The following is a 27,431-nucleotide window of genomic DNA, read 5'->3' as shown; positions in this document are numbered from 1 at the left end:
GGGTGGGAACAGGCCACTCCGCGAGCAAGCACTTGCGCTCCAAAACGTGCATCCTGCTTCGCTGCAACATCCAACCTGTAATGCCGGACAAATGAGAGCTGAGAAGCCCAAGTAGCCGCACTACAGATCTCTTGAAGAGAGAGTGCACCCGTTTCAGCCCATGAGGAGGAAATCGCTCTCGTGGAATGCGCCCTAAACGCTTCAGGCGGAGACTGGCCTGAAAGCAGATATGCAGAAAAAGAAGACTTCCTTGAGCCAACGGGCTATAGTAGCCTTAGACACTGGACACCCGCGTCGAGGACCTGACAACAATACAAAAAGGTGATCAGAAGTCCTGAAGTCATTTGACATCTGTAGATACTGCAACAGAGCCCTGCGGACATCCAAAAGATGTAATTGTCCAAAGGAATCTGGAAAATCTTCCCTAGAAAAGGAAGGAAGAAAAATGGGCTGGTTCAGGTGAAACGCTGAAACCACTTTAGGCAGGAAGGAAGGCACTGTACATACTGTTACTCCGGACTCCGAGAATTGTAGAAAAGGGTCCCGACAGGACAGCGCCTGAAGCTCAGACACGCATCTAGCCAATGTCATGGCCACCAAAAAAACTGTCTTGATTCACATCCTTCTCCGAAGCTTGCTTAAGCGGCTTGAAAGGCAAGCCTTCAACACCAGCCCCAGGTTCCAGGCCAGACAAGGCGACCGCACAGGACGACGAAACCGAAGCACCCCTCTGAGAAATCGGGCAATGTCCGGATGAGCAGCAAGGGATAAGCCCGAGACTGTCCCTCGAAAGCATGCCAATGCTGCCACTTGAACCCACAGGGAATTGTAAGCCAGACCTTTTTGTAAGCCATCCTGCAAAAAGTCCAGCACCGGCGAGACTGTAGCCCGCGAGGGTGTGATCGCCTTTGAAACACACCATGCCTCAAACTTGCGCCAGATCCGAGCATAAGCTGCAGAGGTAGACCGCTTGTGGGCCTGCAAGAGAGTGGAGATGACCTTGTTAGAGTAGCCCTTATCTCTCAATTGCGCCTTCTCAAGAGCCAGGCCATAAGACCAAATCGTCAGGGATCCTCCATAGACACCGGACCTTGAACCGCATTCAGTGGGAGGCACCGGGATCACCGCTCCAAGGTGCAAGACTTGCAAGGTCTTCTCTACCGCCGCCCGTTTGACGGCAGTGCCGCATCGGGACTCCAAAAACACGTCTCTCACTGGGGCACCGAATTCCAATCAGTAACCTTCTCTGATCAGGTCCAGGACCCACTGATCCGAAGTAATCTTGGCCCACTCCTCTAGAAAGAGGGAAAGACGTCCTCCTACTGCAGGAATTGAGGAGTGGACCGGCGTCCAAGCATTGTGGAGGACGCCCCTGAACTCCTGGCCATGACCCGGCCTCTGCGGAGCGTTTGTCCGAGCGAAAGGAGTTCCTCTGCTGAAAACAGGCACGTTGACATACAGGGGGCGTGTCAAGATGGCGGCCTGAACGCTGCTAGGAGAGGATCGGGAGTGCTGGAAAAAATTTCCTCGTTGCAATATGCCACACACAAAGCGGAAGGGTACGACGAAAAGCCAATTGCCGAAGGCGATAACGTCGACCCCGACCCAGCCGACTCTCGACCGCTTCATGCAGAACCTCACACAGGTATCCGGTTTGGCGAGTCCGTTGTTAAGCTCCGATGAAGGAGCGTCGGAGCTTCTGGGACTGGAGGTATCCCTCACGCCGCCGAAGTTGATCCCTCCTCCTTGCCCCGCTAAGACCTGAGGTGAGGAAACCCTGCCTGATGCAGAAGGCGCTGCAGGCAAGGCTTCGGTCAGCAAATTACCCAGGAACCCCAGCAGGGAGGACTTACTATCCCGGGAGAACCAAGGAGAAGTGACTTTGACGGTCGTCTGGAAAGCTGTGCAAGATTTGACGACAGTAGTGACTAAATCCATGGGTGAATTCGCTACAATCGTGAGTAAACTAGAAAAAATTGATGTTTCGTTGGAGAAAGTTAAAAATGACTCCATTGCTCAAGCTCAACAAACGAAAGAACTAGTGGGTGATTTAAAATCTTCAGTTGAAGTTTTGATGAAAGATAAACAACTAATTCATCGAAAAATTGAGTTAATGCAAAATCATAACAGACGTTTAAATTTAGGTTTTTGAACTTTCCTGTTTCACCTATGTTAAAAGCAGATGAGCTGTTTAAAGCCTATCTTCAAGAAGTATTACAGATTCCTCTTTCAAATATGCCCCCATACAATAAGATTTATTATTTACCTCTTAAGAGAAATTTGGATCTCGAAATAGTGAGAGTACATGGAAATATTCAAGAACCTCATAATTTGACTGCATTCCTTGAAGATTCAAATTTGGAAATAACTAAATCGAGGGACCTTATTAGTTCAATTTGTCTTTGAACAGGATTTGAATCATGTTTTGAAATTATTTTTTAAAAATTCCTCAAAACTGTTTCACGGTCAAAAAATATGGATTTACCCGGATGTAGCGAAGGTAACTCAGGAAAGAAGGAAACAATTTTGGGATTTAAAAAATGATACTAGAGCTTTGGGGGCAACTTTCTTGTTGGCTTACCCCTGCAAATGCAGGGTGAACTTTCAAGGGAATAAATATATTTTCTATGATCCCTCTCAGCTCCAAACATTCTTGGAAGCAAAAATACCAAAATGCCGCCCGTCTTAAAGAAACATCTAATATCAACTAGAAGAATTATATATGTGAGGAAGGTTAAGCCGATTATTAATGCTATTGTGGTTTAAAAGAAACTCCTTTTGTTTTCTATCGCCCCTCCTCTTGTGATAGTGGTCTAAGGAAGAATGATAATTGACTGTTTTGATAGTAAATGTTTTCTTTGTAATATTACTATAATAATTGTTACTTTCTGTGTTTCTTTGCAAGTTTATGTAACTTGTAATTATAAAAAATCAATAAAGAAATTTAAAATTAAAAAAAAAAAAAAAACCAGGCACGTTGAGAAAACCCAGCAGAGTGCCCCAGGCGATACCTGCGAGCTTCACGGAAGCGAGGTCTGGAAGAGGAGGGAAACACAGGACCCTTGGAAGAAGGCCTCGGCCTATCCTTAGATAACCACTGGTGCTTAGAGTCCCCTAGGTCTTTAACAATCTTCTCCAAATCCTCTCCAAATAACAGGAGGCCCCGAAAGGGTAACCTCACCAGCCTTTGCTTAGAGGCCATGTCAGCCGCCCAATGCCGCAGCCAAATAAGGTGGCGGGCAGAAACCGCCACAGACATATGCTTAGCCGAAGCTCTGACCAGATCATAAAGGGCGTCAGGCAAAAATGACAGGGCCGACTCCATCCGCGGGGCAACCTCAGAGAGGGACCCCGCACCATCCGCGGGCTGATCCACCGCCTGTTGTAACCAGGAAAGACAGAACCGGGCTGCATAGGAACTGCAAATAGACGCCCTTAAGGCAAGGCCCGATATTTCAAAGGACCGCTTCAGCGCGGATTCTAGCCGCCAGTCCTGCATGTCTTTCAAAGCGACCCCTCCCTCTACTGGGAGAGTGGCCTTTTTAGTCACCGCCGTGACCAAGGCATCCACTTTAGGCATCCCAAAAAGGGCCAAGTGATCCTCACTCAGAGGGTAAAGTTGACCCATAGCCCTGGCCACTTTCAAAGGCCCATCAGGGTCAGACCATTGAGCTGAAATAAGCTCCTGGATGGAGTCATGCACAGGAAAGGCCCGAGTAGGCTTCTTAGTACTCACCATCCTAAGATTAACAGAGGAGGCATCGCCCTTGGCAGGATCATCAATCGAGAGGGCCTGCAAGGTATCAGCAATGAGAGCTGGCAGCTTGTCGCGGTGGAAAATCCGAACCGCATTGGGATCATCCGAATCCAGTGGCAAACAGGCACCTTCCTTGGATCATCCATCCATGAGGACCTGCCAGATCCCTCAGACTCCCCACAGCCTGACCACGGGGGGGGGGGGGGGGGGGGGGGGATTTGCGCCACTTTCAGACGGGGAATTTACCCGTCTATGTTTAGCGTCTTTCCAGCGCTTGGGGGAAAAAATAACCTCTGTAGCCATCCCTGGGCCATCAACACCCGGAGGGAATCCAGAATGCAACGCAGTGTCAGACACCTGCGCCAGAACTCTTTTCAGCATGAAGGCCTTGTGCATCAGTAGCACAAACTCAGGGGAGAAAAACTCACCCTGACCCTCCGTCCCCGAATTAGGTGAAACGGAGGTTGGAGCTCCTCTAGCAGCATCGAAACGAGGCATCCCCCTGCCCTCAGACTCCTCCGCCACAGCGAGGGTTGAGTCATGCGGCGCTTCGAGCGGGAAGAATCATCGCTCGCCATGCTCGTACTACGCGAGCGTCTAAGGAACACGTACTGCAAAGCCCCGCTACTGACCTGTGTTTACCACAGCGGGAGCAGTGCTTAACTCCTTCAGCAGCCATCGCCCGACAGGACGGAAATATAGCAATAAAATGGCGGCTTCGCACCAAAACTTACCCCGCTCAGAACGCTGTCCGCGAGAACCTCCCCGGAGGATCTGAGTACCACTCTCACCTCAAAAGACAGTCAACGAGCTCCGGTCACGCTGCACTGTACCAGAATCTCTGGAGAAAGCCTCAGAATAGCAACGCTATATAAGCGCGCACTTTTTTTTTTTTTTAACGCTGTGAGGAAAGTTGGAGGCAGGCAGAAACAGAGGGACTCCAGATGGAGGGGGGAACGGGTAAGGCAGGGAAAGGGCGAACATATATGCCTTTAAAGTGGGCACCACCAGCCACAACACCCCTGCTCAACTGGCAAAGCACAGGAGCCACCCCAGGCAGAAATCCAGGAGCTGATCAAGCTACATCCACACCTGCTGGGAGATAGAGAAATACTGAAGGCAGATGGGGCTAGCCGTCCAAGGGTCACTGTGGTTCTTCAGTGTTCTCTATCGCCACCTGCTGGTAGGCGGATACAACCCATCAGTTAATGGATTCATCTGCTGCTGATGACAAGGAAACATACTTCAAAGAATGAATAGCAGACAGAGAAATAAAACCTATTCATCAAGTTGGTGGTAAATATTAAAGTATCCATTAGCAAATAAAATCTTTCTGGGTAATAGTTCTCATACTGGTAGCACTGCTAAACTGAAGACATTTCAAATGATTGTTTCAGAAACATGGGTAAGACACCCAGTAGACTATCAGAAGTCTGTCTTCCTTCAGCAGCATTAAATTAATATAATGTTTTGGTCTAGAGAGATAACTATGATGTTTTATAATTACAGTTTATTGGAGTTGCTAAACCACCCTAGCTGCCATGGCAGAGCAGAGCAGTGTACAAAACTAATAATATAATAGAAAGGGAAAAGGAACTCCAGTTAATGATAGGAAAGAAAGGCAATTACTCAAAGAAAGCTCAGAAATACAAAGAGAGAGAGAAAAAATTGGTACAATTTTATTTGACCCCAGATTTACTAGTAAAAAACATAACAGCCACCGTCATCAAGGACTTTTTATAGTGAAACAATTATGAACTTTCCCATGCTGTGCTACATGCAGTCTGCAGCCCAACAAACAGGAAGAACATCTCAGACACTGAGGGGCCAATACAGAAAACTGCACATTATAGACACCGGGGGTTTGGCTTCTAATGTGAGCTTTTCATAAATGTTACCACCAAGATGCAGTAATCAGCGAGCATGCAAATTACTGTGTTAAAAATCACAGCAGTAATCAATAGCTCACTGCAAAATGCCACCCTTGTCAGCACAGGATTTGTAATAGGATCATGCCCCAACTGGAAGAGACACTTTTTTTTATTTTAAGTCACTGGAGGTCTGCATTGGCCACAACGTTCCTGCTAGTCTAACTGCCCCCTCTTCCCCTGATTTAAAAAGAATTCCCTGATGTCTAGTGGCATCACCATCAACACCTATGACCTCCTTCCCTCCCATTAGAAAAAAAATTCCCCGATATATAAAATTGCACCCAACATTCCTGACCACCCTCTTCCCCCCCAAACCTCCACAAGATATCCTGAAGAGGCAGCAATGATGTTTACTTGTTCCTGCCTCTGTGCCACCAACATGGAAAGGCAAGACCAGCCCAAAACTTCCTACATCACATGACTAAAGCTTTCAGACAGGCAAATGAGAGCAGGGAAGTAAAAAATGGGTGGTTTCTTCTGTAGCTGAATCAGCAAGGTGAGGGAAATAGATGGCAAACTCAGAGAGAGAGAGAGAGAGAGAGAAGAGAAGAGTGGGTGAGGACTGGTGGGAGTCAGAGAGAAACAGATTTGGTGAAAGCTAGGGCTAGGGGGTATGAAAGAGACAAAGGTGGGGCCCAAGCCACAAGATACATAAAACAAAAAAGCAATTACTTTTTTGCTTTACCTATCAAGTGTGTGATGTCACAGAGCTGACACCTTGCTTCCAGAAGTGAGACCGCTGGTTTATGGCACTGATGTGTATAGGGGCCTGATGTGTTAGCTACAGACACAGAATGGGGAAAGAGCCTGACGGCCCTGCTTAATAAAGCGTGCTAGTGTTTTTAGCACGTGCTAAAAATTAGTGCACGCTAATGCTAGACACCCATATATTCCTTTGGGTGTCTCTAGCGTTACAGTGTGCTAATTTTTAGCACGCGCTAAAAAACCCTAGAGCGCCTATAGCACAGCTTAGTAAACAGGAGGGCCCATAGTAAATCAGTTTCTTAAGTTAATTTTATAAGTAAATCACGGTTTCTTAAGGAGCTGCTGCAGATCTCAAAAGGGATTCCTCCCTCTCCCCCTCCAGAACTTCACTATGGACAACACTGGGTATGGTATGGAGAAGTAACCTAAGAAGTTCCAGCTGCCAGCTCCTAAATTTCAGAGCTGACTCCTAAACTCAGTGAAAATTTGTCGAGGCCTGGTGTATTTTACAGCTTCACATATTATTCTCTAACTTCTCAACTTTATATCACAGACCAGTAATACCTTTAACCATTATTACTTAAAGCCTGAATGCTTTCAATTTTTTCTCTTTCTTAGCAACAATCTGTTTCTGAACCTGAGACAGTATGAGGCATATTTTCAAAGCACTTAGCCTTCCAAAGTTCCATAGGTTTCTATGGAACTTTGGAAGGCTAAGTGCTTTGAAAATATGCCTCCATGTGTTCCAAATTTGTAAGTTTAGAATCATGAATTTGAACGTTAGCATTCAAATCATGAACTTCAGAAATTAAAACTGCTCCCAAAGCTTGAACTGCTCCCCAGATATTCTAGAGAAAAAAACCCTAAAACATGATAGGGAAAACTGAGAGGAAGGTCTAATTGTCTGCTTGACATTCCCAATAACGGCCCTTCTAAAGGAGCCTCTACAATAGAACAAACACAACCCCTTCACTCACAGTTGAGCTGAACACTTCACTCCTCTCCTCCGCACAGCCACTTCCAAAGTGCTGATTCTCCAGTTGCTTCCTCTATTGAGGGATGACATGATAGCGTTGCCATGTCTCCTACACGAGCTCCCTTCCCTCCTGCTGCAGACTCTCCCATAGAATCTAGTCTTCTTGCTGCAGCAAGGGCTTCCAGCTGAGATTCCTCTCTTAATGGAGGTGGCAGGTCTTGTAGATCAGGACTTAAAGAAGTTTCCAAACCAAAGAGCAGCACCAGGCCTCCTGGCTCTGATTTCGATACAGCTGGGAGTCCATCTAAAACATCCTGGGAGCTCTGGTGCTGAACAAAAGCATGGGACCAGAAGACAATGCTGGCTGCGGTTCTGGGGGGTAAATACACAGCTTGCCCTTACGCTTCATCATTTTAACAGTAAGTAGGCAAATCAGTCATGAATCAAAGGTAACAAGTGTCATCATCTTGGATCCCTCCCTGTACCTTTTACACACATATTTGGTCATACAATTTTATAAAAGACTTTTTCTGCATGTTTAAATGCAGACAAAGTTTTATAAAAATCAGCCCCCCTGCCTACCGCCACCTCCACATACACCCAGACCAGAGCAAATTGCAACTGCATAAAAATGACAATTACAAAACAGTAGTACATTAGCAACCATCACTATTGCCAAGCAACCCCACCACTGGTACCTCCTTGGCACATGTCCTATTTCTACTGAGGTTTAGATCTAGGGTATTTTTTTCTCCTCTCATTGGTTCCAGGACCAGCTGCTCCATGAAGCCTACTAACCCATCAACCAACATGTACACCTAAATGAAACTTTAAAAAAATAAAATTACTCAGTAGATCTACACTGCTGCTACTTAAATTATTGACATGGCTCTTCAGTCAGACATCTTCCAGGAACAGAACGCTGATTTTAGCCTTGCATCTAATGGAAATTAATTCCACAGAACTGGGACAAAAAATGATCTGCATAGATTACCCAAAATATGTTTAAAATTATATATTGTCTCTATTAAAACAAAGAAGTTCACATCAACAAATTACAATTGTTATGGCATGCAGTGGATGAAGAGGAACCTTCACTAAAAAGGCTGATCTGAAGGATTTTCAAGCCCAGCTTCCACTTACAGATAAAAGAAAAGACTAAGTCCAATGCTATCCAAAGTCAGGGTGTAGCCATGACTAGAGGAGAAGTGAGGGCAAAGTCTCACAAAATATCATGTCTTTATCTTTTCTGTATACGCCCTGTATCAGACAGTATTTACTGATACTGTGACTAGCTTGAAAATTCTAGCATTCAGCTAGATAGTGCTTGCACAGCCATGAGGCCACAGGTCAGATGTGGGAGCACCAATATGTTTCTGGAACTGCTAACAGCTGATTAACAGAAAAGCTTGACCTTCAAGGAAAAGTGTATTCAATATAACCCACACAATACAAAAAATCCTTTTTCTCAAAATGTGTTTGTGTGTTCAATATGAGGCATCTCTCCTTTTCAGACTACTGCCTCCTTAGGATTCTGGTAAACTGAAGCAGGAAGAAACGCAAAGTGATGCACTTAGGGAGTAGAAATCCACGGGAGACGTATGTGTTAGGCGGTGAGAGTCTGATATGTACAGACGGGGAGAGGGATCTTGGGGTGATAGTATCTGAGGATCTGAAGGCGAGGAAACAGTGTGACAAGGCGGTGGTCGTAACTAGAAGGTTGCTAGGCTGTATAGAGAGAGGTGTGACCGGCAGAAGAAAAGAGGTTTTAATGCCCCTGTATAAGTCGTTGGTGAGGCCCCACCTGGAGTATTGTGTTCAGTTTTGGAGGCCGTATCTTGCTAAGGATGTAAAAAGAATTGAAGCGGTGCAAAGAAAAGCTACGAGAATGGTATGGGATTTGCGTTACAAGTCTTATGAGGAGAGACTTGCTAACCTGAACACGTATACCCTGGAGGAAAGGAGAAACAGGGGTGATATGATACAGACGTTCAAATATTTGAAAGGTATTAATCCGCAAACGAACGTTTTCCTTAGATGGGAAGGCGGTAGAACTAGAGGACATGAAATGAGATTGAAGGGGGGCAGACTCAAGAAAAATGTCAGAAAGTATTTTTTCACGGAGAGAGTGGTGGATACTTGGAATGCCCTCCCGCGGGAGGTGATGGAGATGAAAACGGTAACGGAATTCAAACATGCGTGGGATAAACATAAAGGAATCCTGTTCAGAAGGAATGGATCCTCAGAAGCTTAGCCGAGATTGGGTGGCAGAGCCAGTGGGGGGAGGCGGGGCTAGTGCTGGGCAAGACCTCTACGGTCTGTGCCCTAAAAATGGCAGATACAAATCAAGGTAAGGTATACACAAAAAGTAGCACATATGAGTTTATCTTGTTGGGCAGACTGGATAGAATCTGCAGGTCTTTTTCTGCCGTCATCTACTATGTTACTATCCAGCTCATTTTCAAAAGTGATCACTGGCCATCTTCCGACATAAATTGAGAGATGGCCGGCGATCTCTCAAAAGCGGCCAAATCGGTATAATCGAAAGCCGCTTTTTTGACACCATCACCGCATTCCCATCGCGGAGCCGGCGAAAGTTCAAGTGGGCATGTCGGCAGCGTAGCGAAGGCGGGACATGGGTGGGCATGGGCGTGCCTAACAGATGGCCGACTTAAGCGCATAATGGAAAAAACAAAAGCGGCTTTAATGAGTATTTTGCCGGTTTTACTTGGTCCTTTTATTTTCACGACCAAGCCTCAAAAAGGTGCCCCAACTCACCAGATGACCACCGGAGGGAATGAGAGATGACCTCCCCGTACTCCCCCAGTGGTCACCAACCCCCTCCCACACTAAAAAAATAAAAATAAAAACCTTTTTTGCCAGGCTGTATGCAAGCCTCAAATGTCATACCCAGCTCCCTGACAGCAGTATGCAGGTCCCTGGAACAGTTTTTGTTGCTTGCAGTGGACTTCAGGCAGGTGGACCCAGGCCCATCCCCCCCTACCTGTTAAACTTGTGGTGGTAAGTGTTGAGCCCTCCAAACCCCCCCCCCCCCAAAAAAAACCCACTGTACCCACATGTATGTGCCCCCCTTCACCCATAAGGGCTACGGTAATGGTGTAGAGTTGTGGGGAGTGGGTTTTGGGGGGATTTGGGGGGCTCAGCACCCAAGGTAAGGGAGCTATGCACCTGGGAGCTATTTGTATATATATTTTTTTAATTTTTAGAAGTACCGCCTAGGGTGCCCAGTTGGTGTCCTGGCATGTCAGGGGGACCAGTGCACTACAAATGCTGGCTCCTCCCACGACCAAATGCCTTGGATTTAGCCGGGGTTGAGATGGCCGCTTTTAGTTTCCATTATCGCTGAAAAACAAAAGCAGCTATCTCAAACCTGGCAAACTCTGGCATTTGGCCGGTCCAAACCGTATTATCGAAACAAAAGATTGCCGCCCATCTTTTTCGATAATACGGTTCTGGCCAGCTGTTTGTGGCGGCGCCGCCAAAATAGATCGCCAGCAATCTATTTCACCGGCGCCGTTCAATTATTCCCCTCTATGTAAAACTGGGTCTGTCTTGGTTTCAGGATCTTCGGAAAAACAAAAAAATTTGACAAGAAAAGAGACGTTACCTGCTGATTCCAGCAGCTTATTAGGTAACAGAAACCAACATACAAATAAAGTCATATAAACCTATTCATGAAAACAAAAAGGACAAGTAGTACGTCATAGATTACACCAGTGGAAAGTAAGCAGCCACTCACTGCTCCTCAGCTCTCTATGACCTTCTCATATACTGTCACATGCCCTAGTCCCCACAAACTATCATCAAACTACTGCCAGTCCTTGATGTTGTCCAACTCCCACTATTCCATACAAAGAAATAATGCTCAGCATTCCTTCTTTCTTATTGCTGAACTGCTGTGCTGAACCTTACTGTTTACTCACCACATGCTCATGTTCCCAAAATTAACCCAGAGTGGCCCTTCACCCATTCACGTGATCCCATATCTGTCTCATATCAACTCTGGCCCTGTTTTTCTGGCTCCACTGGAGAAGTCTTTTGGAGGAAGAATACATGTGTACAATAATTCTCCACAGCACTGTGGAACTACATTTGTCTAGCCACCTTTACAAGAGGGAAAGTAAAAAAGCTAAGTTACCAATTTACAAGGAAAAAAATAAAAATTAAACCCAAAAGCACTTTTGCTGATCAGATATTAGGAAACTAACATTTTTTTAAAGTACATATTCCAGAATACAGCAATTATAAAGTCAGTCCTGATGTACCCATTCACCACACTGGTTTTCAGGATATCCAAAAGGAATATGAATAAGGGATCTGGGGAATTCAAGAACCAGCTTGAAACATACTAATGTAATCAACAAGCAGACCTGCATCTAAGGGAGCAAAAAAAAATTTTGGTGGGGGAGTCACAAAATGTTCTGTCAGATACCGATAACAGTACTTGTTATATTAGATATGAGAAGCCTTTGCTTTTTTGAGGGCAACACACTGGTAAAGTTTTTGGGATATCCCTTATCAAATCATATGAGATTTTTGCATACAACTAAGGCAGGAGGCGTGCAAGTCTATACATGTATAATTCATTAAACATATAATTACTACTTATCATTTCTACAGCGCTACTGCATGTACAAAGTGCTATACACAAAACACGTATGAGATAGACCCTGCTTGACAGAGCTTATAATCTATTCAAATCAGACAAACAGGACAAATAAGGATTGGGGAATTACAGATTGTAGAAATGATTAAAACAGATATGGGTACTGAACAGGTGAATAGGAGTTAAAAGAGTAGCCTCAAAAAGGTGGGCTTTTAGCCTAGATCTGAATACAGCCAGAGATGGAGCTTGACATAATGACTCAGGAAATCTATTCCAGGCAAAGGTGAAGAAGATAAAAGGAACATAGTCTGCAGTTGGCAGTGAATGAGAAGGATACAGATAAGAGAGCCTTAACCAATGAGTAGAGTTCTGGGGGAGAGGACAGATACTGGGGAGCAGAAAAATTAATGCACTTGTAATTGTAAATCAGTGGCCCTTGAGGCCTGCAGGTTCCCCACTCCTGAGCTAAACATCACAGTTATATATGTCCCCACCAACAGAAGTATATTTCACATCCCAGGAGTTCATGTGGTGCCAAAAAGATTCTTGATGTGAACAGCTTGCATGTTGCTTCTGTGGCTTTCGTTGTGCCCTGCGCCATGCCCAACCTTCTTGGGCAAAAGGTAAAAGGAGCGCAGGCCACAGCATTAGTTCATTGGATAGCAGAAACATAAATCAATCACAGGGCCTGCTTAAGTGACTGTGGTGCCCTGAGCCAACATTTGCACCCCAATCTTATACACCAAGCAGAGATTTATTTAAAAACATACCCCACCTAAAACCAAACGGCTTACAGTAAAGCATACAAAATAATAAAAAAGATAAACTGTCACACAACATTATTTCTTAATGAAACCTGCCCAGAGAGTATACTATTAGTAATCTACCTGTCAAAACCTAAAAGACTACATATGAGAGTACCTGTACAATCTGGCTGTCAAAGCCTAAAGAATACGTATCAAAGACGCCTGTACAAAAAAATAAGACTTCAATACCTTCTTAAATTGTTGAAATGAAGTACAAAACCAGACGTAACCAGGCAAACTATTCCACAGTAGCGGTCCAGCAATAGAGAATGAGCTTGCTGATGTCTCTACATAATGTATTTTATTCAAATCTGGCACAAATACCTTCCTTTCCATATCTGAACTCAATTGTCGTGGTGATTTATAAAAATGAACTATCAGGGCTCATATCAGAGGAATGGTCCCATACCAGAAAGAAGCTAATAATCTAGCTTAAATGATAATGATTACCCAGTTTAGGATTTAAGGCAGTGGTTGCCAAACTGAGCCAGGACTCCAAATGGGATCATAAAACAGGGCTGCTGCTCCCCTTATTCTGGATCTTCACTGTAACCTATGGGCAGACAGGATGGGGCCTGTGACTCAATGTTCACAGGCTTTGTGCCCTGCCTTGTTCTCCCATGTGGGCTTCCTGTTAGACTATGGCAGAGCTGCAAAAGGGTCCACCCCATTCAGCAGGAGATTTAGAGCTCACCCCACTCTGCTCCCAGCTGTGCCCCGCCCTTTGCTCTGACCATCCTGACCCATTGCTCCGCCCCAGCACAGCTGGTTTGCAACCAGTGGCAAAAGGAGTGGTCTCCCCCAGCAGGAAACACTGTCATAAAAAAATCATCTCTTGCTGCTGTGAGAACAGTGGCAGCATGAGATGGTGCTTTATGAAGGCGTTTCCTGCTGCCGCTGGACGGGGAGGCCACTCGGGAGGAGATCCCGGCTTCTCAGCTTGAGTGCAGGAGATGACCAGCAAAAGCAGGAGACTTGGCAGGTTTGCTAGGGTATGAGTACAGACAAACACAGAGCCTTGTGCTAGCTACTGTTGCCACTGCCTTCACATTTTGGATAAGTAAAGGGAGGACCAAGAGGGAAGGAGACTGGTGGTCTGCCATTTTGGTTTCATCATCATCTGGTATTCACATGAATATTTTAAAACAAGGTCTTACTGGATAAAAGTCTGGAAAGCAAGTATTCCACACATTTAGATCTCATAGCTCCTCTCCCTCTGTGCTATGATTAGATAGACTGTGTATATTAAGCATTGCTGTGCTGTAGACTACAAGCGCACAGAATGTCGAGTATTATTAGGAAAGGGATGGAAAACAAACACGAGGATGTTATAATGCCGTTGTATCGCTCCATGGTGCGACCGCACCTCGAGTATTGTGTCCAATTCTGGTCGCCGCATCTCAAAAAAGACAAAGGAATTAGAAAAGGTGCGGAGAAGGGCGATGAAAATGATAAAGGGAATGGAACAACTTCCCTATGAGGAAAGGCTGAGAAGGTTAGGGCTCTTCAGCTTGGAGAAAAGGCGGATGAGGGGTGATATGATAGAAGTCTACAAGATAATGAGTGGAGTAGAGCGGACAGATGTGAAGCGATTGTTTACATTGTCAAACAACAACAAAACCAGGGCACACAAGATGAAGCTAGAATATGGTAGATTTAAAACAAATAGGAGTTTTTCTTTACTCAGCGTGTAGTTAGACTCTGGAACTCGTTGCCGGAGAATGTAGTGACAGCAGCTGGCCTTACAGAATTTAAAGCGGGTTTGGACAGATTCCTGAGGGAAAAGTCCATTGAACATTATTTTTTTTTTTTTTTTTGGGGGGGGGGGGGGTTGCCGGGTTTTTGAAGCCTGGATTGGCCGCTGTCGGAGACAGGATGCTGGGCTTGATGGACCCTTGGTCTTTCCCAGTATGGCAGTGCTTATGTACTAGTTCTCTGCGAATGGCCTTTTCTGTGCACGTGTTCCCTGTTCCCAGTGACTTGTGGGCTCTTCTTATTTGCTTGCCCTATTCTCCAAGCATGTCAGGTAAGGAGCTTGTTCCCCCTCCCATCATGTCTGTGTCTGAAAGAAAATAAAGACATTGAGAGGAACAGAAGTACTCCACATTCTCTCTGTTATCCTGCTGCTTGTAACCACAAGCCCCCTGTGATTTCATGGTGTTTTTACCACATATTAGTATTTACAGCATTACCAGCCAGCCTGTGGCTGATTTTCCCAGCCCCCCCCCCCCCCCCCATTGACTTTGAGAGGCTGAATAAAGTACAGATTCAGATTTGCAACAGCAGACTCTAATTCCAGTATATCTATAGTAAGTGTTTTTCCTTTGCGTTTGATTGACTACATTGAAGAATGATTGGATTAAGGTTTGAGTCTTCACCAGTGATATTAAATACTGGGTTAAACCGCATGTCAGAACATTGTGACTGGAAGACACTCTCTGGCAGATGCTCAAAAGCAAATGTGGGTGCTAAAGGTCATTAGCGCTGGACTAATTCCTGCATTTGCTATTGCAAAATGTTCAGAGCCAGCAAGTGCATGGAATAACAAGCTCAATGGCTCTGAACGCTAATAGCATGCAAATGTATTCGAAACAAGGCCATTAATATTCCTCCCCAATGCTCAGCGGGCAGCACGCCAAACAAGGGCGCTGCTCCCGTGGCAAACCCTACGCATTAGGATTTGCCAGGGCATTGGAGAGGAATGGGGAGACCCTGTCACCATGCATTTGCATGCATCCACCATCCCCCCAAAGATGGAAGGGCCTGGTGATCCAGTGGACGCCAGGCTCCCGCCCGTCCCCAAAATAAAATTTAAACCTGGTGGTCCAGTGGGACCTAACCCCCCCCCCCCAATTGACTTTAACCCTGGTGGTCCAGTGGGACCCTCTAGCCCCCCCCCCCCCCCCGGTAGCATACCTCATAGTTGGAGAAGGAGGGACAGAGTCCTACTCCCTCCTCCTGCGGGCACCTACCCAGTTCATCCCAGGATTCACTGGGGGGGAGGGGGGGGAGTCCCAGCTACGGGGTCCCACTGAACCACCAGGGTTAAAGTCCTTTGGGGGTGGGAGTCCTCCTGGACCACAAGGTTAAAATTATATTTCAGGGGGTGGGTGGGCCTGGGGTCCAACGGACCACCAAGCCTTAAACCCTGACCTGTCAAATCTGCGTTAGGCACAGCTCTTGAGCGCATACCCAGGCACAGTTCTCCCTCTTGCTCAAAACTATGCGCTTAAATTTGCATGTCATTAGCATTGAGCATGAGGGAGCTAATCAGCAACGCTGATCGGGTGGTAAAACTCCAGTGCTGTTCAGAACAGCACCAGAGTTTTCAGCATCTACACCTCTGTTAATGACAGAACACTCTCCATAAATGAACACTTTTGTACCATTGCCATGTTCTGCCTACCTATTTGTCTGTGCAAGTGCAGACTCTGCAGCTTCTTTCCTGAGCTACATTCACTGCTCCAGTGAGTCCATTCGTTCCCCACCTCCTATCTTTCATCAACTTTCTAGAACTCCCCTTTCAATTCTGCTTCTGTACTCATCCCCTCTCCAGCTTAATTTGCATTCCTCTACCTCTCATCAGACCCAGTTCCTCCCCCCTTATCCCTTTTTTGTCATATCCCCTTATTCTGGCTCTCATTTCCCTAGGCTCTCCCGCATTACCATGTTCCCAGTATCAGCTCTCTTCATATATACTTCTTCAGTACTGCCTATGTACATACTTCTGCAATATTCATTGATCCTACTTGTTTTATTCCATATCCCAGCAACCATCCCCTGCACCCTTCCCCTGTAATATGCCCTTGTTTCTTCCTCCCCTCACAGTTGCTTCCTCCTCATTCCTCCTTCCAGCTTGGTCCCAGTTCCAGCCCATTAACAGCCTCCTTGAAGTTCACCCCCAAAGCAATAGACCTCTTCCAGCCTGAGCCCCAAGCCCCCAGTTACTCATTTACACGGTGGCAGGACTGTATTCCCTTTCTCCAGCTGTTGCACTCTTCCCTTGCCTAGTTTTCTTCCGCTGGCTCCTTGGCCAGTTCTAAATATGAGAACAGACATTTCCTGTTTCTTGCAAGAATACAGGAAAACACCTGTCCTCACATTGGTCACAGGGCTAGCAGGAAGAGCAGGCAAGAGAGGAGCTCAATGGTAGGAAGGGAAGGAACACACTCCTACCACTGAAAAGGGACAAACAAGAGGAAGGCTTTAGGCACATACTGGCTCACCCCTTAAGCTGGCCCTCACAAAAAATACAGAACTTAAATCCTGAGCAAATGTTTTTTAATATGTATGTCCTCTTTACTGAGAAAATCTAAGTGCAGTAACAAGAAATCCCAGCAAAGCCCATGAGTCACCCTCTCAAAAATGCTTAAAACTCTGCTTAAACTGAATTTGTATATTGCTTTACAATACTGAGAGCATTATGTTTGGAGAAAAACAACTAGAAATTAAGAAACACTTGTAGTTTGACTTTGAGGTGTTACACCTTGTCCCATATTGCACAACAAATCTTTTGCAGGGTGTGGAACTCAAAAATAAAATGTAAATGCTATGAACTGCACAATGTATCAAAAGTGCACATAAAATGACCCAGTAAACTTTGGAATTATCATTATTTCAGCATCTTCCCAGCAAATGTTCCCTCTAAATTTTTAGAGGCTTTGCGCACAAAATTCTTTTGTGGACCTTTTTATTTTTATAAGCCAAGATCAAGTTTGTGTGCTACAAGCCAAGTGTACCTTGGCAAGTATAATGCAAATATCATCGAGCTTTGCAAAGGTAAAATTCAGTCATACCAATTCATTTCCTTTCCTTTAGTTGGGTTGTACCATCTTGAACTAATTAGGTTGTTATCCCCACCTACTAGCGGATAGAGGTAGAGAAACTGATCTTTCCAGTGACATGACTGGTACAAGTGGGCTGGTGCTCAGTCAGTGGAAAACACCAGCATGCTCCTGCCAAAGCAGCAGAAGGTCCCAGAATGCACACCCATGCCCCATCAACAACTGCAGCTATGGAAAAAGGCCATGTCCTATTTATTTTATTTTTATAGAACACCACTGGAGAGAAAGACAGATCTCATGAGCCCTGAAAATTGCAGTCTTCGGGTCAGGATAGTAAAGCCTGACCAAAAGAAATGAAATTAACAAGTGTGTCTACATTTCACCTTCCTTAGCCTTTGGGCTGTACCATACTGAGCTATTGGTAGCGCAAAGCCACCTGAATGACGCTCTGCAAAAGTTCAAATGGGATCTAACCAGCCATCTAGCCTGTAATGATTCACAAAGGAATAGAACAACAAACATGTTGCTTGCCAGTGGATACGAACAGACAACCTTCTGGATGAAGGACCAAATATGGGAATGGGACTTGATATACCGTCTTTCTGTGGTTTTTGAAACTACATTCAAAATGGTTTACATAGTATATACAGGTACTTATTTGTACCTGGGGCAATGGAGGCTTAAGCGACTTGCCCAAAGTCACAAATAGGAAGATGATCAAAAGCCCCGCGCTGTCCCAAACAGCGCTCTAAAAATAGCGCTGGAACAGCATGGGGCTTTACAAGATCTATGATCAGAGATAATTGCATGCAAATTTAAGCATGCAATTATCTCTGATCATGGGGTAGAAGTGCAGGAGGATTGTGCCTGAGCACATCCTCCCGCACTTATTTGACAGGTCTGGGCTGTCAAAAGCCCAGACCTGTCAAGCACAGGGGCTGGAGATCCATGGGACCACCAGACCCCAACTATCCCCACCTGAGTCAAATGAATGGGGGCTGGAGGTCCGTCCCCCCAACACAGGTTCAGCAGCCCCGGCAGGAACCCCGACCTCCCCTCCCCCAGCAACAGGGGGCTAGAGGTCCAGCAGACCCCCCAGTCCCCCTGACCCCCCCCCACACACACACAGGTTCGGGAGGGCTGGTGATCCGGTGGGTCTCCAGCCCCCCTAACCCCCCCAAACATCCCTCGGATGTCCCTGGTGGCCCACTGGGCCGCGGGTGAATCCCCCCCACCTGGTGGTCTAGTGTCCCTTCCCCAGCCCCCTACCTTAAGTTGGAAGAGGGAGGGGGCCTCCCTCTTCTTCCATTGGTGCCACCTGGTGTGAAGCCCTGCCCAGAGCATCCCAGGATGCATTGGGCAGGGCTGGGTGCCACCATTTTACAGTGCTTTCTTAAACTGCTGCAGTATTGTACTGTGCGCCATGGATACCCGGTTATTTGTAGGAGATGAACGAGGTTTTTTTTCTCTCAGATCATCTTTTCATCTTCCATTGCCCTGGAAAGGCCTCTATTGTGTAATGGATCAAGATGGCCATTGCGGCCACCTACATTTGCAGGACAAAAGAGTGCTTCCCAGATTGAGAGGTCACTAACACCACTAACATCAATTTGGAGAAAGTGCGGATGGGAGGTTGACAGTTCACTGTAATACATTTGTATAAGATTATCATTGCCTGCTACCATGATCAATAAGATGGATGCAGACCCCTTTGTGCATTACTCGCTAAATAACATGCAAGCTAAACTGGACTGAACCAATCAACATCGGACATTCCTAGCACCGTAAGCTTTGTGTATCAGCCCCTAAGTTATTTTAGCCTATCATTTGTTTTAAATAAGTAGAATTAATCAAATAGTTTGGTTTCTCTGTGCAACTTTAGAACACCTATGGTATATACTCGAATATAAACTGAGACCCCTATCTTTGGGCTTTTTTTTTTTTGCCCACAAATCTCACTTTATATTTGAGTCCCTTCCTCCACCCCACAGTGACCGGCATGTCTTTTTCCATTTCCCCCACCACAGTACCCTGAATTTCTTCTTCCACTCCCCTCCCCCCCAACAGTAATAAAATTTCTTCCTTTACCCCCCCCCCCCCCCAATGACTCATTTTACTTCCTACCTCCTTCTGCTGCAGCTCCTACCTCAAAGAGAACCACATGCTGGGCTGGTGCAGGGCCATGAACAGATGCTCAAGACCCTGTACATGTCCTGCTCACAACATTCTTTGTCAGTGTCAGCCTGAGGAGGAGGTAGGAAATAAAATGATAGTCACTGGGGGAAGGGGGAGGTAAAGGAAGAAATTCCAGTCTTCAGAGGGGGGAGGAGGGAAGGGGAGGTTGTGGGATAAAGACATGACGATTACCAAAGGGGTGTGAAGGTAGAGGAGAGAAATGGGGGGGGGGGGGGTAAAGGAAGAAATTCCAGTCTCCAGGGGGGGAGAAGGGGAGGGGAGGTTGTGGGATAGACATGATGATCACCACAGGGGTGTGAAGGTGGAGGACAGAAATGGTGGGGAGAGGGGACAGCGAGAGGTTGGGTGTAGAGAAAAGCATTCCGAACATCATGGGGGGTGAAGGAGGAAAGAAATAGTGGGGGGGGGGGGGGGGAAGAAATGAGAACCACGGAGGAGGGAGGACAGGGAGAAATGAGGGACTTCACAGGGGAGGGAAGAAGGACAGAATCACTTGACTATAACCCCCCCCCCCCCCTTATATTCAAGTTAACAGTTTTCCCCTTGCTTTGAGGGTAAAAATGTTATCTTGGTTTATACCCGAGTAGGTTTACATTCAAGTATATACGGTAATTTGTTATTTTTTTGTGTGCAAACTGTGTTTGTGAACCTCGTGCATGCTGCAAATCTATGTGCATGCTTAGAGAGAATATTGCTTCCCAGATATTTTCTTGATCAAATGAGAGCAGACATGTATCACAAAATAACCACCAAATATGAGATCTTACAGGTTCACAGAAGCAAAGATGCCATGTTTGATATTCTAGCTAAAATGGACCAGTGAGAATGGTTATTATTTTGGTTGTTTGTTTTAAAACACAAATACTTCCAGAGCCTGAATAGAATTCTGAGGAAGCTGCTTAAAGATTAAAACAAAAAATTGCAGTGATATTTGTTTTAAGTATTGCACAGTTCTTGGGAACAACTGTCTTAAGAAAATTAGATTCTTATTAAAGTCAGCTATCTTTATTTATTGTTTTTTTGTCTAGGAGTTTGGCTGGAAGCAGAATGCGTATACGTGCTGAATTCGTTATGTTTGTATTGCCACACATGCAGCATAGGCAAGAAATCCAGGAAATAGTATGACGAGTGACTCAAGCTGCATAGAGCTGACAGCAAGGAATCTAGGATCTCATCCTACTTTAACACTGACCTGACCTTCTGTGAAACCAGAGGCATGCTGTATTAATCCAGGCTCAGAGTCCACACTCTTGCATTTCCACTCAAGCCCTAAATGTTCATTTATGTGGCTTCTAGAATACTATAATGAATGTTAAAGAACTTAACATTTATGATTTGCAGCAAGACCACAGGATGAATGAGAAAACTACTAGTCAGTATTAGATCAGACACCCAAACATCCAAATTTCAGTTCAGTTCCCAGTACAAAAGTGTCCACATCAGTAAAACCATATTCATACTCTAATTCAGCAATCTTAGCGAGGAGAATCCAAAATGATATAGGATTTGCATTGCAAAACGTACGAGAGAATAACTGACCTGAACATGTATACTCTGAAGGAAAGGAGAAATGGGTGATATGATACAGACATTCAAATATCTGAAAAGTATTAATCTGCAAACAACCCTTTTCCGGAGATGGGAAGGTGGTAGAACTAGAGGACATGAACTGAGGTTGAAGGGGACTCAGGAATAATGTTAGGAAGTATTTTTTCACAGAGTGAGTGGTAGATACTTGGAATGCCCTCCTGTGGGAGGTGGTGGAGATGAAAACGGTAACAGAATTCAAAAATGCATGGGATAAACACAAAGCTTAGCGAAGATTGGGTGGCAACACCAGTAATTGGGAAGCAAAGCCAGTGCTGGGCAGACTTCTACGATCTATGCCCTGAAAATGGCAAGGACAAATCAAGGTCAGGTATACATATAAAATATCACATACAATGAGTTTATCTTGTTGGGCAAACTGGATGGACCGTACAGGTCTTTTTCTTTATCTGCCTTTGGTCTGTCCCAGTATGGCAACACTTATGTACTTATCATCTACTATGTTACTATGAGAAACCAGATACTGAATGGGGAAGGCAACTCAACTTCTCTCCACTGTTAGCAGGACCGTGCTGTGCTGTCTTCTAAAACATAATGGAGAAAAGCAAAGTCTAATTGCTTTCAATCTGTGCCTAAGTTGCCCGTCATATTCAGGCTGACATCAGCAAGGCATGCAGGAAAGAGTGCTACTGTTCCGATCTACCCACTCTATTTAATTCATTAATTAGATATATTTATCACCTTTTTGAAGGAATTTACTCAAGGCGGTGTACAACAAGAATAATAGACAATTAATTAATGTTGTCAATATAACATTTTCTATCAAAGCATTTAAGTAAATCAAGACATATACTGACAAGTGTTGAACATAAAAGAATCACAATAAAAGTGATTTTGCTACATTTTTAAAAGTCGGATCTGAAATGGCATTTAAATGCAGTGTCAGTGGAAGCTAGGGGCTCTGAGCTTGTATTTATTTATTTGTAGCATTTGTATCCCACATTTTCCCACCTATTTGCAGGCTCGATGTGGCTTACATTTTCCACAATGGCGATCACCAATTCCGGAACAGAAATACATATTTAAGGTGAAGGAGACAGAGAGGATTGTATCCAATGCCACCTAAAACAAATATTTAGGAAACAATTTATCTGGTTACACCAGGTATCAATTTACTAACTCTTTTAGGTGGGAGGATAGCAGGGTGTATGTATAGTTTCTACAAGCCACTCCTACATACTAAGCCACCACATACAACTCAGAATAAAACATCTTGACAAACAAGAACCCTCCTCACCACAAAACTTACTGCCGCCCAAGATTCTCCCACTCACCTCCCAGGAGCCTAAAAGAAGTTTTGCTTTTAATACATCTACTACAATAAGTGGAAGCCCTGCCTTCAAAAACCCATCAATCACAATCAAACAGAACTATACTGTGCCAAGGAACACATCACAATCAGCACACACTAAATAAGCTCTGCTGCTTAATCACTATTCCACTTCCACACGTATGCTAGTCACACAAGACCCCTGGAATGTTCTAATTAAACAACTTAACCATGCCTTAAAGCAGGGATTTCAAACAGGTCTGAGTTTTTCAGGAATTCCACAATAATTACAAGAAATATTTGCATACCTGATTCCAGAGCCTTTTTGATTTCTATAAGTTTGGCTAATCTACAAACCCTGCCTCTGACTGGTAATCATCACCCCTGCATTAAAGAAAACCAAGCAGCATTCACAATTTTGTTTGTTTTCCAAATTCTACTCACTCATAATACTTTGACACAGTCACATTTATTTTATTTAAAAAAAACACTAACTTGACAACCTACAATTCTTTGAAGCGAATAAAAAATACATAATAAAAGAATAAAACAAAAACAATCATATCAAAGAGCAAATAAGCAAATTAATTATTTAAAAAAAAACTTGCCTTAACATTGAGTCACGTACAACTGCCATATTACATGCATATTCAATGTTACGGATACCAAAATTAACCAATAAGAAAAGCTTTGCATAAATAAATGGGCCTTAAGTTACTTTTGGAACTTTCCTGTGTCAGACACAAACCTTAATTCCAGTGGTAAAGAATTGCACAGCACAGGGCTAGCCACCTTAAACATGGATGTCCAATATTCATCTAGCTGAACCTGGTGAAGCAATGGCACGTCTAAGAGACATTTATCAGAACGATGAAGAGATCTGGTAGGGCACTAGACCTTCAGCAGAGTTGCAATCACTAAAAGGGAGTTGATGGCTTAACGCATTGTGTATTTAAGTTAAAATATTAAAACAAAGTCACCATACAACTGGAAGCCAGTGTAACCTGGCCAGAACAGGAGAGGTATGATCAAATCAAGAAACTTTTGATATAAATATATGAGCAGCTGTATTCTATGCTACATGCAACGCACGAATATGACACAAAGGAAGTCCTAAGTAGAGTGCATTGCAGTAGTCGAAATGCGGTGTGATCAAACACTGGAGTACTGTTCTAAAATTATCAGGGCAAAAAAAACTTCTGTAACTGATGAACTAGCTTAAGGGGTCCTTTTACTAAAGTTTAGTGTGTGCTAACAAAATTAGCACACGCTAAGTGCCATGTGGCCCACAGGTGTAAAATAGAACATGCAGCATTTAGCACACGATATGCTTTAGGAAAAAGGCCCCTGAGTTCATTAAAAAAAATACCATGGACAACATTTTAAAAATATGAACATAAAGGTGCTACCTAGTCTGCGTGGTTATTTCTGAATTCTCCACAAGCTACGTACGTCTAGTAGCACTATAGAAATAATAATAAGTAGTAGTAGTAGTAAAATGTACCCAGCTGCTAGTCACAAGTCGCCAGTCATTGGCAAGTGCATACTTGTAGGATATCACTCCTTATTAAAGGCAATTATTTTCTTCTGCGTTGGTTATCTACCATCATCTATAAAATGACCATATAAAATAAAATGCATAACCCTAAACCCTGGCCATCTCTGAGCACATAGCTTTTAACAATTTACTTTCTGAAAGTAGTGAGAGCACTGCCTAAACATCCAACTTCCTACATGTGCATAGCTTTACTAAACTTCAGACTTAGTGGATCCTAGGTATATACGGTAATGCTCCCTCTTGTTTCCTATATACTTGTATCAACACTATATATTTTTTTTTCTAACTTTTTTGCCTCAGCAGTGCTCATAACCAAATCTTATTTTTTTGGAAACACCAACCTCTTCATCAGCTTTTCATGTAATCAATTTCATTATATTTTCACTAAAGTAGTGAGGGTGGCGTTGAAAACGGCAAAGGGGGAAGTCCTTGACACAGCCTAGCTGGCGAAACATGCATGTCAGGCAATTTTGAACCCCCAATCTGACTAACCATAAAAATAATGAAAATATAATGAAATTGATTACATGAAAAGCCGATGAAGAAGTTGGTGCTAAACACATTTCCAAAAAATAAGATTTGGTTATGAGCACCGCTAAGGCAAAAAATATATAGTGTTGATACAAGTATATAGGAAACAAGAGGGAGCATTACCGTATATACCTAGGATCCACTAAGTCTGAAGTTTTGTACACCTAGGACTCCTAGTAAGATACATTCAAGATAACTGCCAAACATATCAGTTAGCTTTACTAAACAGCATCAGCCAAGTACCAATTCACCATCACCAGTAGTTGGCTGGTATTCATCCAGCCACTATGATCATGTCTGTCTAGGTTAGACAGATAAATCATCATTCAAAAGTCTAAAGAAACTGATCAACTCTCTTACCTTTCTCATTTCCAACTTCATCATTTTAGACACTAGTTGGGACTGCACACTGATCACCATCCTATGACTTGTCAGAACTGTTGACGCATGTCCTTGAAAGACAATGAATAAATGATGTTCTGTTCTCCCCACTCTGTAGCCTGCACAATGAAATCCTAGTCCTGAAACCAATTCTCCCTCCCACTGCTGTCACCTCCCCTTATAATGAGATCACTTAAAAGAATTACTCTTGTCAGCTGGCACTGCATGTAGATTGGACTTCAGCTCACAGTTCAACCAGCTTTCTATTTACAACTAGCACTCTAACGCAATGCCAGAATTTAAAGGAAAGCTATGAAAATTGTTTCCTAAACATACAGTGGGGGAAATAAGTATTTGATCCCTTGCTGATTTTGTAAGTGTGCCCACTGACAAAGACATGAGCAGCCCATAATTGAAGGGTAGGTTATTGGTAACAGTGAGAGATAGCACATCACAAATTAAATCCGGAAAATCACATTGTGGAAAGTATATGAATTTATTTGCATTCTGCAGAGGGAAATAAGTATTTGATCCCTCTGGCAAACAAGACCTAATACTTGGTGGCAAAACCCTTGTTGGCAAGCACAGCGGTCAGACGTCTTCTGTAGTTGATGATGAGGTTTGCACACATGTCAGGAGGAATTTTGGTCCACTCCTCTTTGCAGATCATCTCTAAATCATTAAGAGTTCTGGGCTGTCGCTTGGCAACTCGCAGCTTCAGCTCCCTCCATAAGTTTTCAATGGGATTAAGGTCTGGTGACTGGCTAGGCCACTCCATGACCCTAATGTGCTTCTTCCTGAGCCACTCCTTTGTTGCCTTGGCTGTATGTTTTGGGTCATTGTCGTGCTGGAAGACCCAGCCACGACCCATTTTTAAGGCCCTGGCGGAGGGAAGGAGGTTGTCACTCAGAATTGTACGGTACATGGCCCCATCCATTCTCCCATTGATGCGGTGAAGTAGTCCTGTGCCCTTAGCAGAGAAACACCCCCAAAACATAACATTTCCACCTCCATGCTTGACAGTGGGGACGGTGTTCTTTGGGTCATAGGCAGCATTTCTCTTCCTCCAAACACGGCGAGTTGAGTTCATGCCAAAGAGCTCAATTTTTGTCTCATCTGACCACAGCACCTTCTCCCAATCACTCTCGGCATCATCCAGGTGTTCACTGGCAAACTTCAGACGGGCCGTCACATGTGCCTTCCGGAGCAGGGGGACCTTGCAGGCACTGCAGGATTGCAATCCGTTATGTCGTAATGTGTTACCAATGGTTTTCGTGGTGACAGTGGTCCCAGCTGCCTTGAGATCATTGACAAGTTCCCCCCTTGTAGTTGTAGGCTGATTTCTAACCTTCCTCATGATCAAGGATACCCCACGAGGTGAGATTTTGCGTGGAGCCCCAGATCTTTGTCGATTGACAGTCATTTTGTACTTCTTCCATTTTCTTACTATGGCACCAACAGTTGTCTCCTTCTCGCCCAGCGTCTTACTGATGGTTTTGTAGCCCATTCCAGCCTTGTGCAGGTGTATGATCTTGTCCCTGACATCCTTAGACAGCTCCTTGCTCTTGGCCATTTTGTAGAGGTTAGAGTCTGACTGATTCACTGAGTCTGTGGACAGGTGTCTTTCATACAGGTGACCATTGCCGACAGCTGTCTGTCATGCAGGTAACGAGTTGATTTGGAGCATCTACCTGGTCTGTAGGGGCCAGATCTCTTACTGGTTGGTGGGGGATCAAATACTTATTTCCCTCTGCAGAATGCAAATAAATTCATATACTTTCCACAATGTGATTTTCCGGATTTAATTTGTGATGTGCTATCTCTCACTGTTACCAATAACCTACCCTTCAATTATGGGCTGCTCATGTCTTTGTCAGTGGGCACACTTACAAAATCAGCAAGGGATCAAATACTTATTTCCCCCACTGTAGTTGTGTTGGACTTTTGGAGAATTGAAAATTTTCACTGTGAAGGAATAATGTGCTTCAGGGCTAATGCTGTTAAGACTTAAAAATTACTAGAAAGGATGTTTGTTTCAAAAGAATGTCTTCTTAGACCAATGTTATGGTGAAAGTGTTGTACAGCAGGCTAGTGCTATTCTTATATTGATATTAATGTTGGAGATTATTTCAGTGTTTTTAATCATTTTATCTCCACTGCCTCTCTTGTATTTAACAGCCAGCAAAATGCCAGCTTTTCACGATGCCTGGTCCACAGTATTCTAAACATGGGAATTGTAATTGCCGAGTTTTCTGGGGTCCTAACTATAGTGCAACCGTGAACCTTGTTCAAAGGCAGAAT

At 44.3% G+C, this 27,431-nt stretch overlaps 1 protein-coding gene across 5 annotated transcripts in view; it reads right to left on the bottom strand.

Annotated features, from left to right (window-relative positions):
- Positions 1–27,431, bottom strand: part of SAMD8 (sterile alpha motif domain containing 8) — a 130,610-nt gene that overhangs the window by 90,086 nt on the left and 13,093 nt on the right. Inside the window, exons 1-2 of one of the 5 annotated variants that reach the window (XM_030203228.1) lie at positions 25,110–25,159; positions 22,969–23,044 (exon numbers count right to left, since the gene is read on the bottom strand). The exons of 2 other annotated variants lie outside the window; for them this stretch is intronic. Coding sequence is in view for 1 of the 3 variants with exons in the window: in XM_030203224.1 (XP_030059084.1) it covers positions 25,110–25,169 (60 nt within the window). In the remaining 2 variants the exon portion in view is untranslated. Of the gene's footprint in view, positions 1–22,968; positions 23,045–25,109; positions 25,232–27,431 lie in introns of those variants that run through there. 2 more of the 5 variants (XM_030203224.1, XM_030203225.1) reach the window with 2 other exon arrangements.

Source organism: Microcaecilia unicolor, chromosome 5 (assembly GCF_901765095.1).
Source record: "Microcaecilia unicolor chromosome 5, aMicUni1.1, whole genome shotgun sequence".
NCBI classification, from domain to species: domain Eukaryota; kingdom Metazoa; phylum Chordata; class Amphibia; order Gymnophiona; family Siphonopidae; genus Microcaecilia; species Microcaecilia unicolor.
Note: the sequence above shows the minus strand (reverse complement) of the source record. Positions and strands in the feature narration are given on the sequence as shown.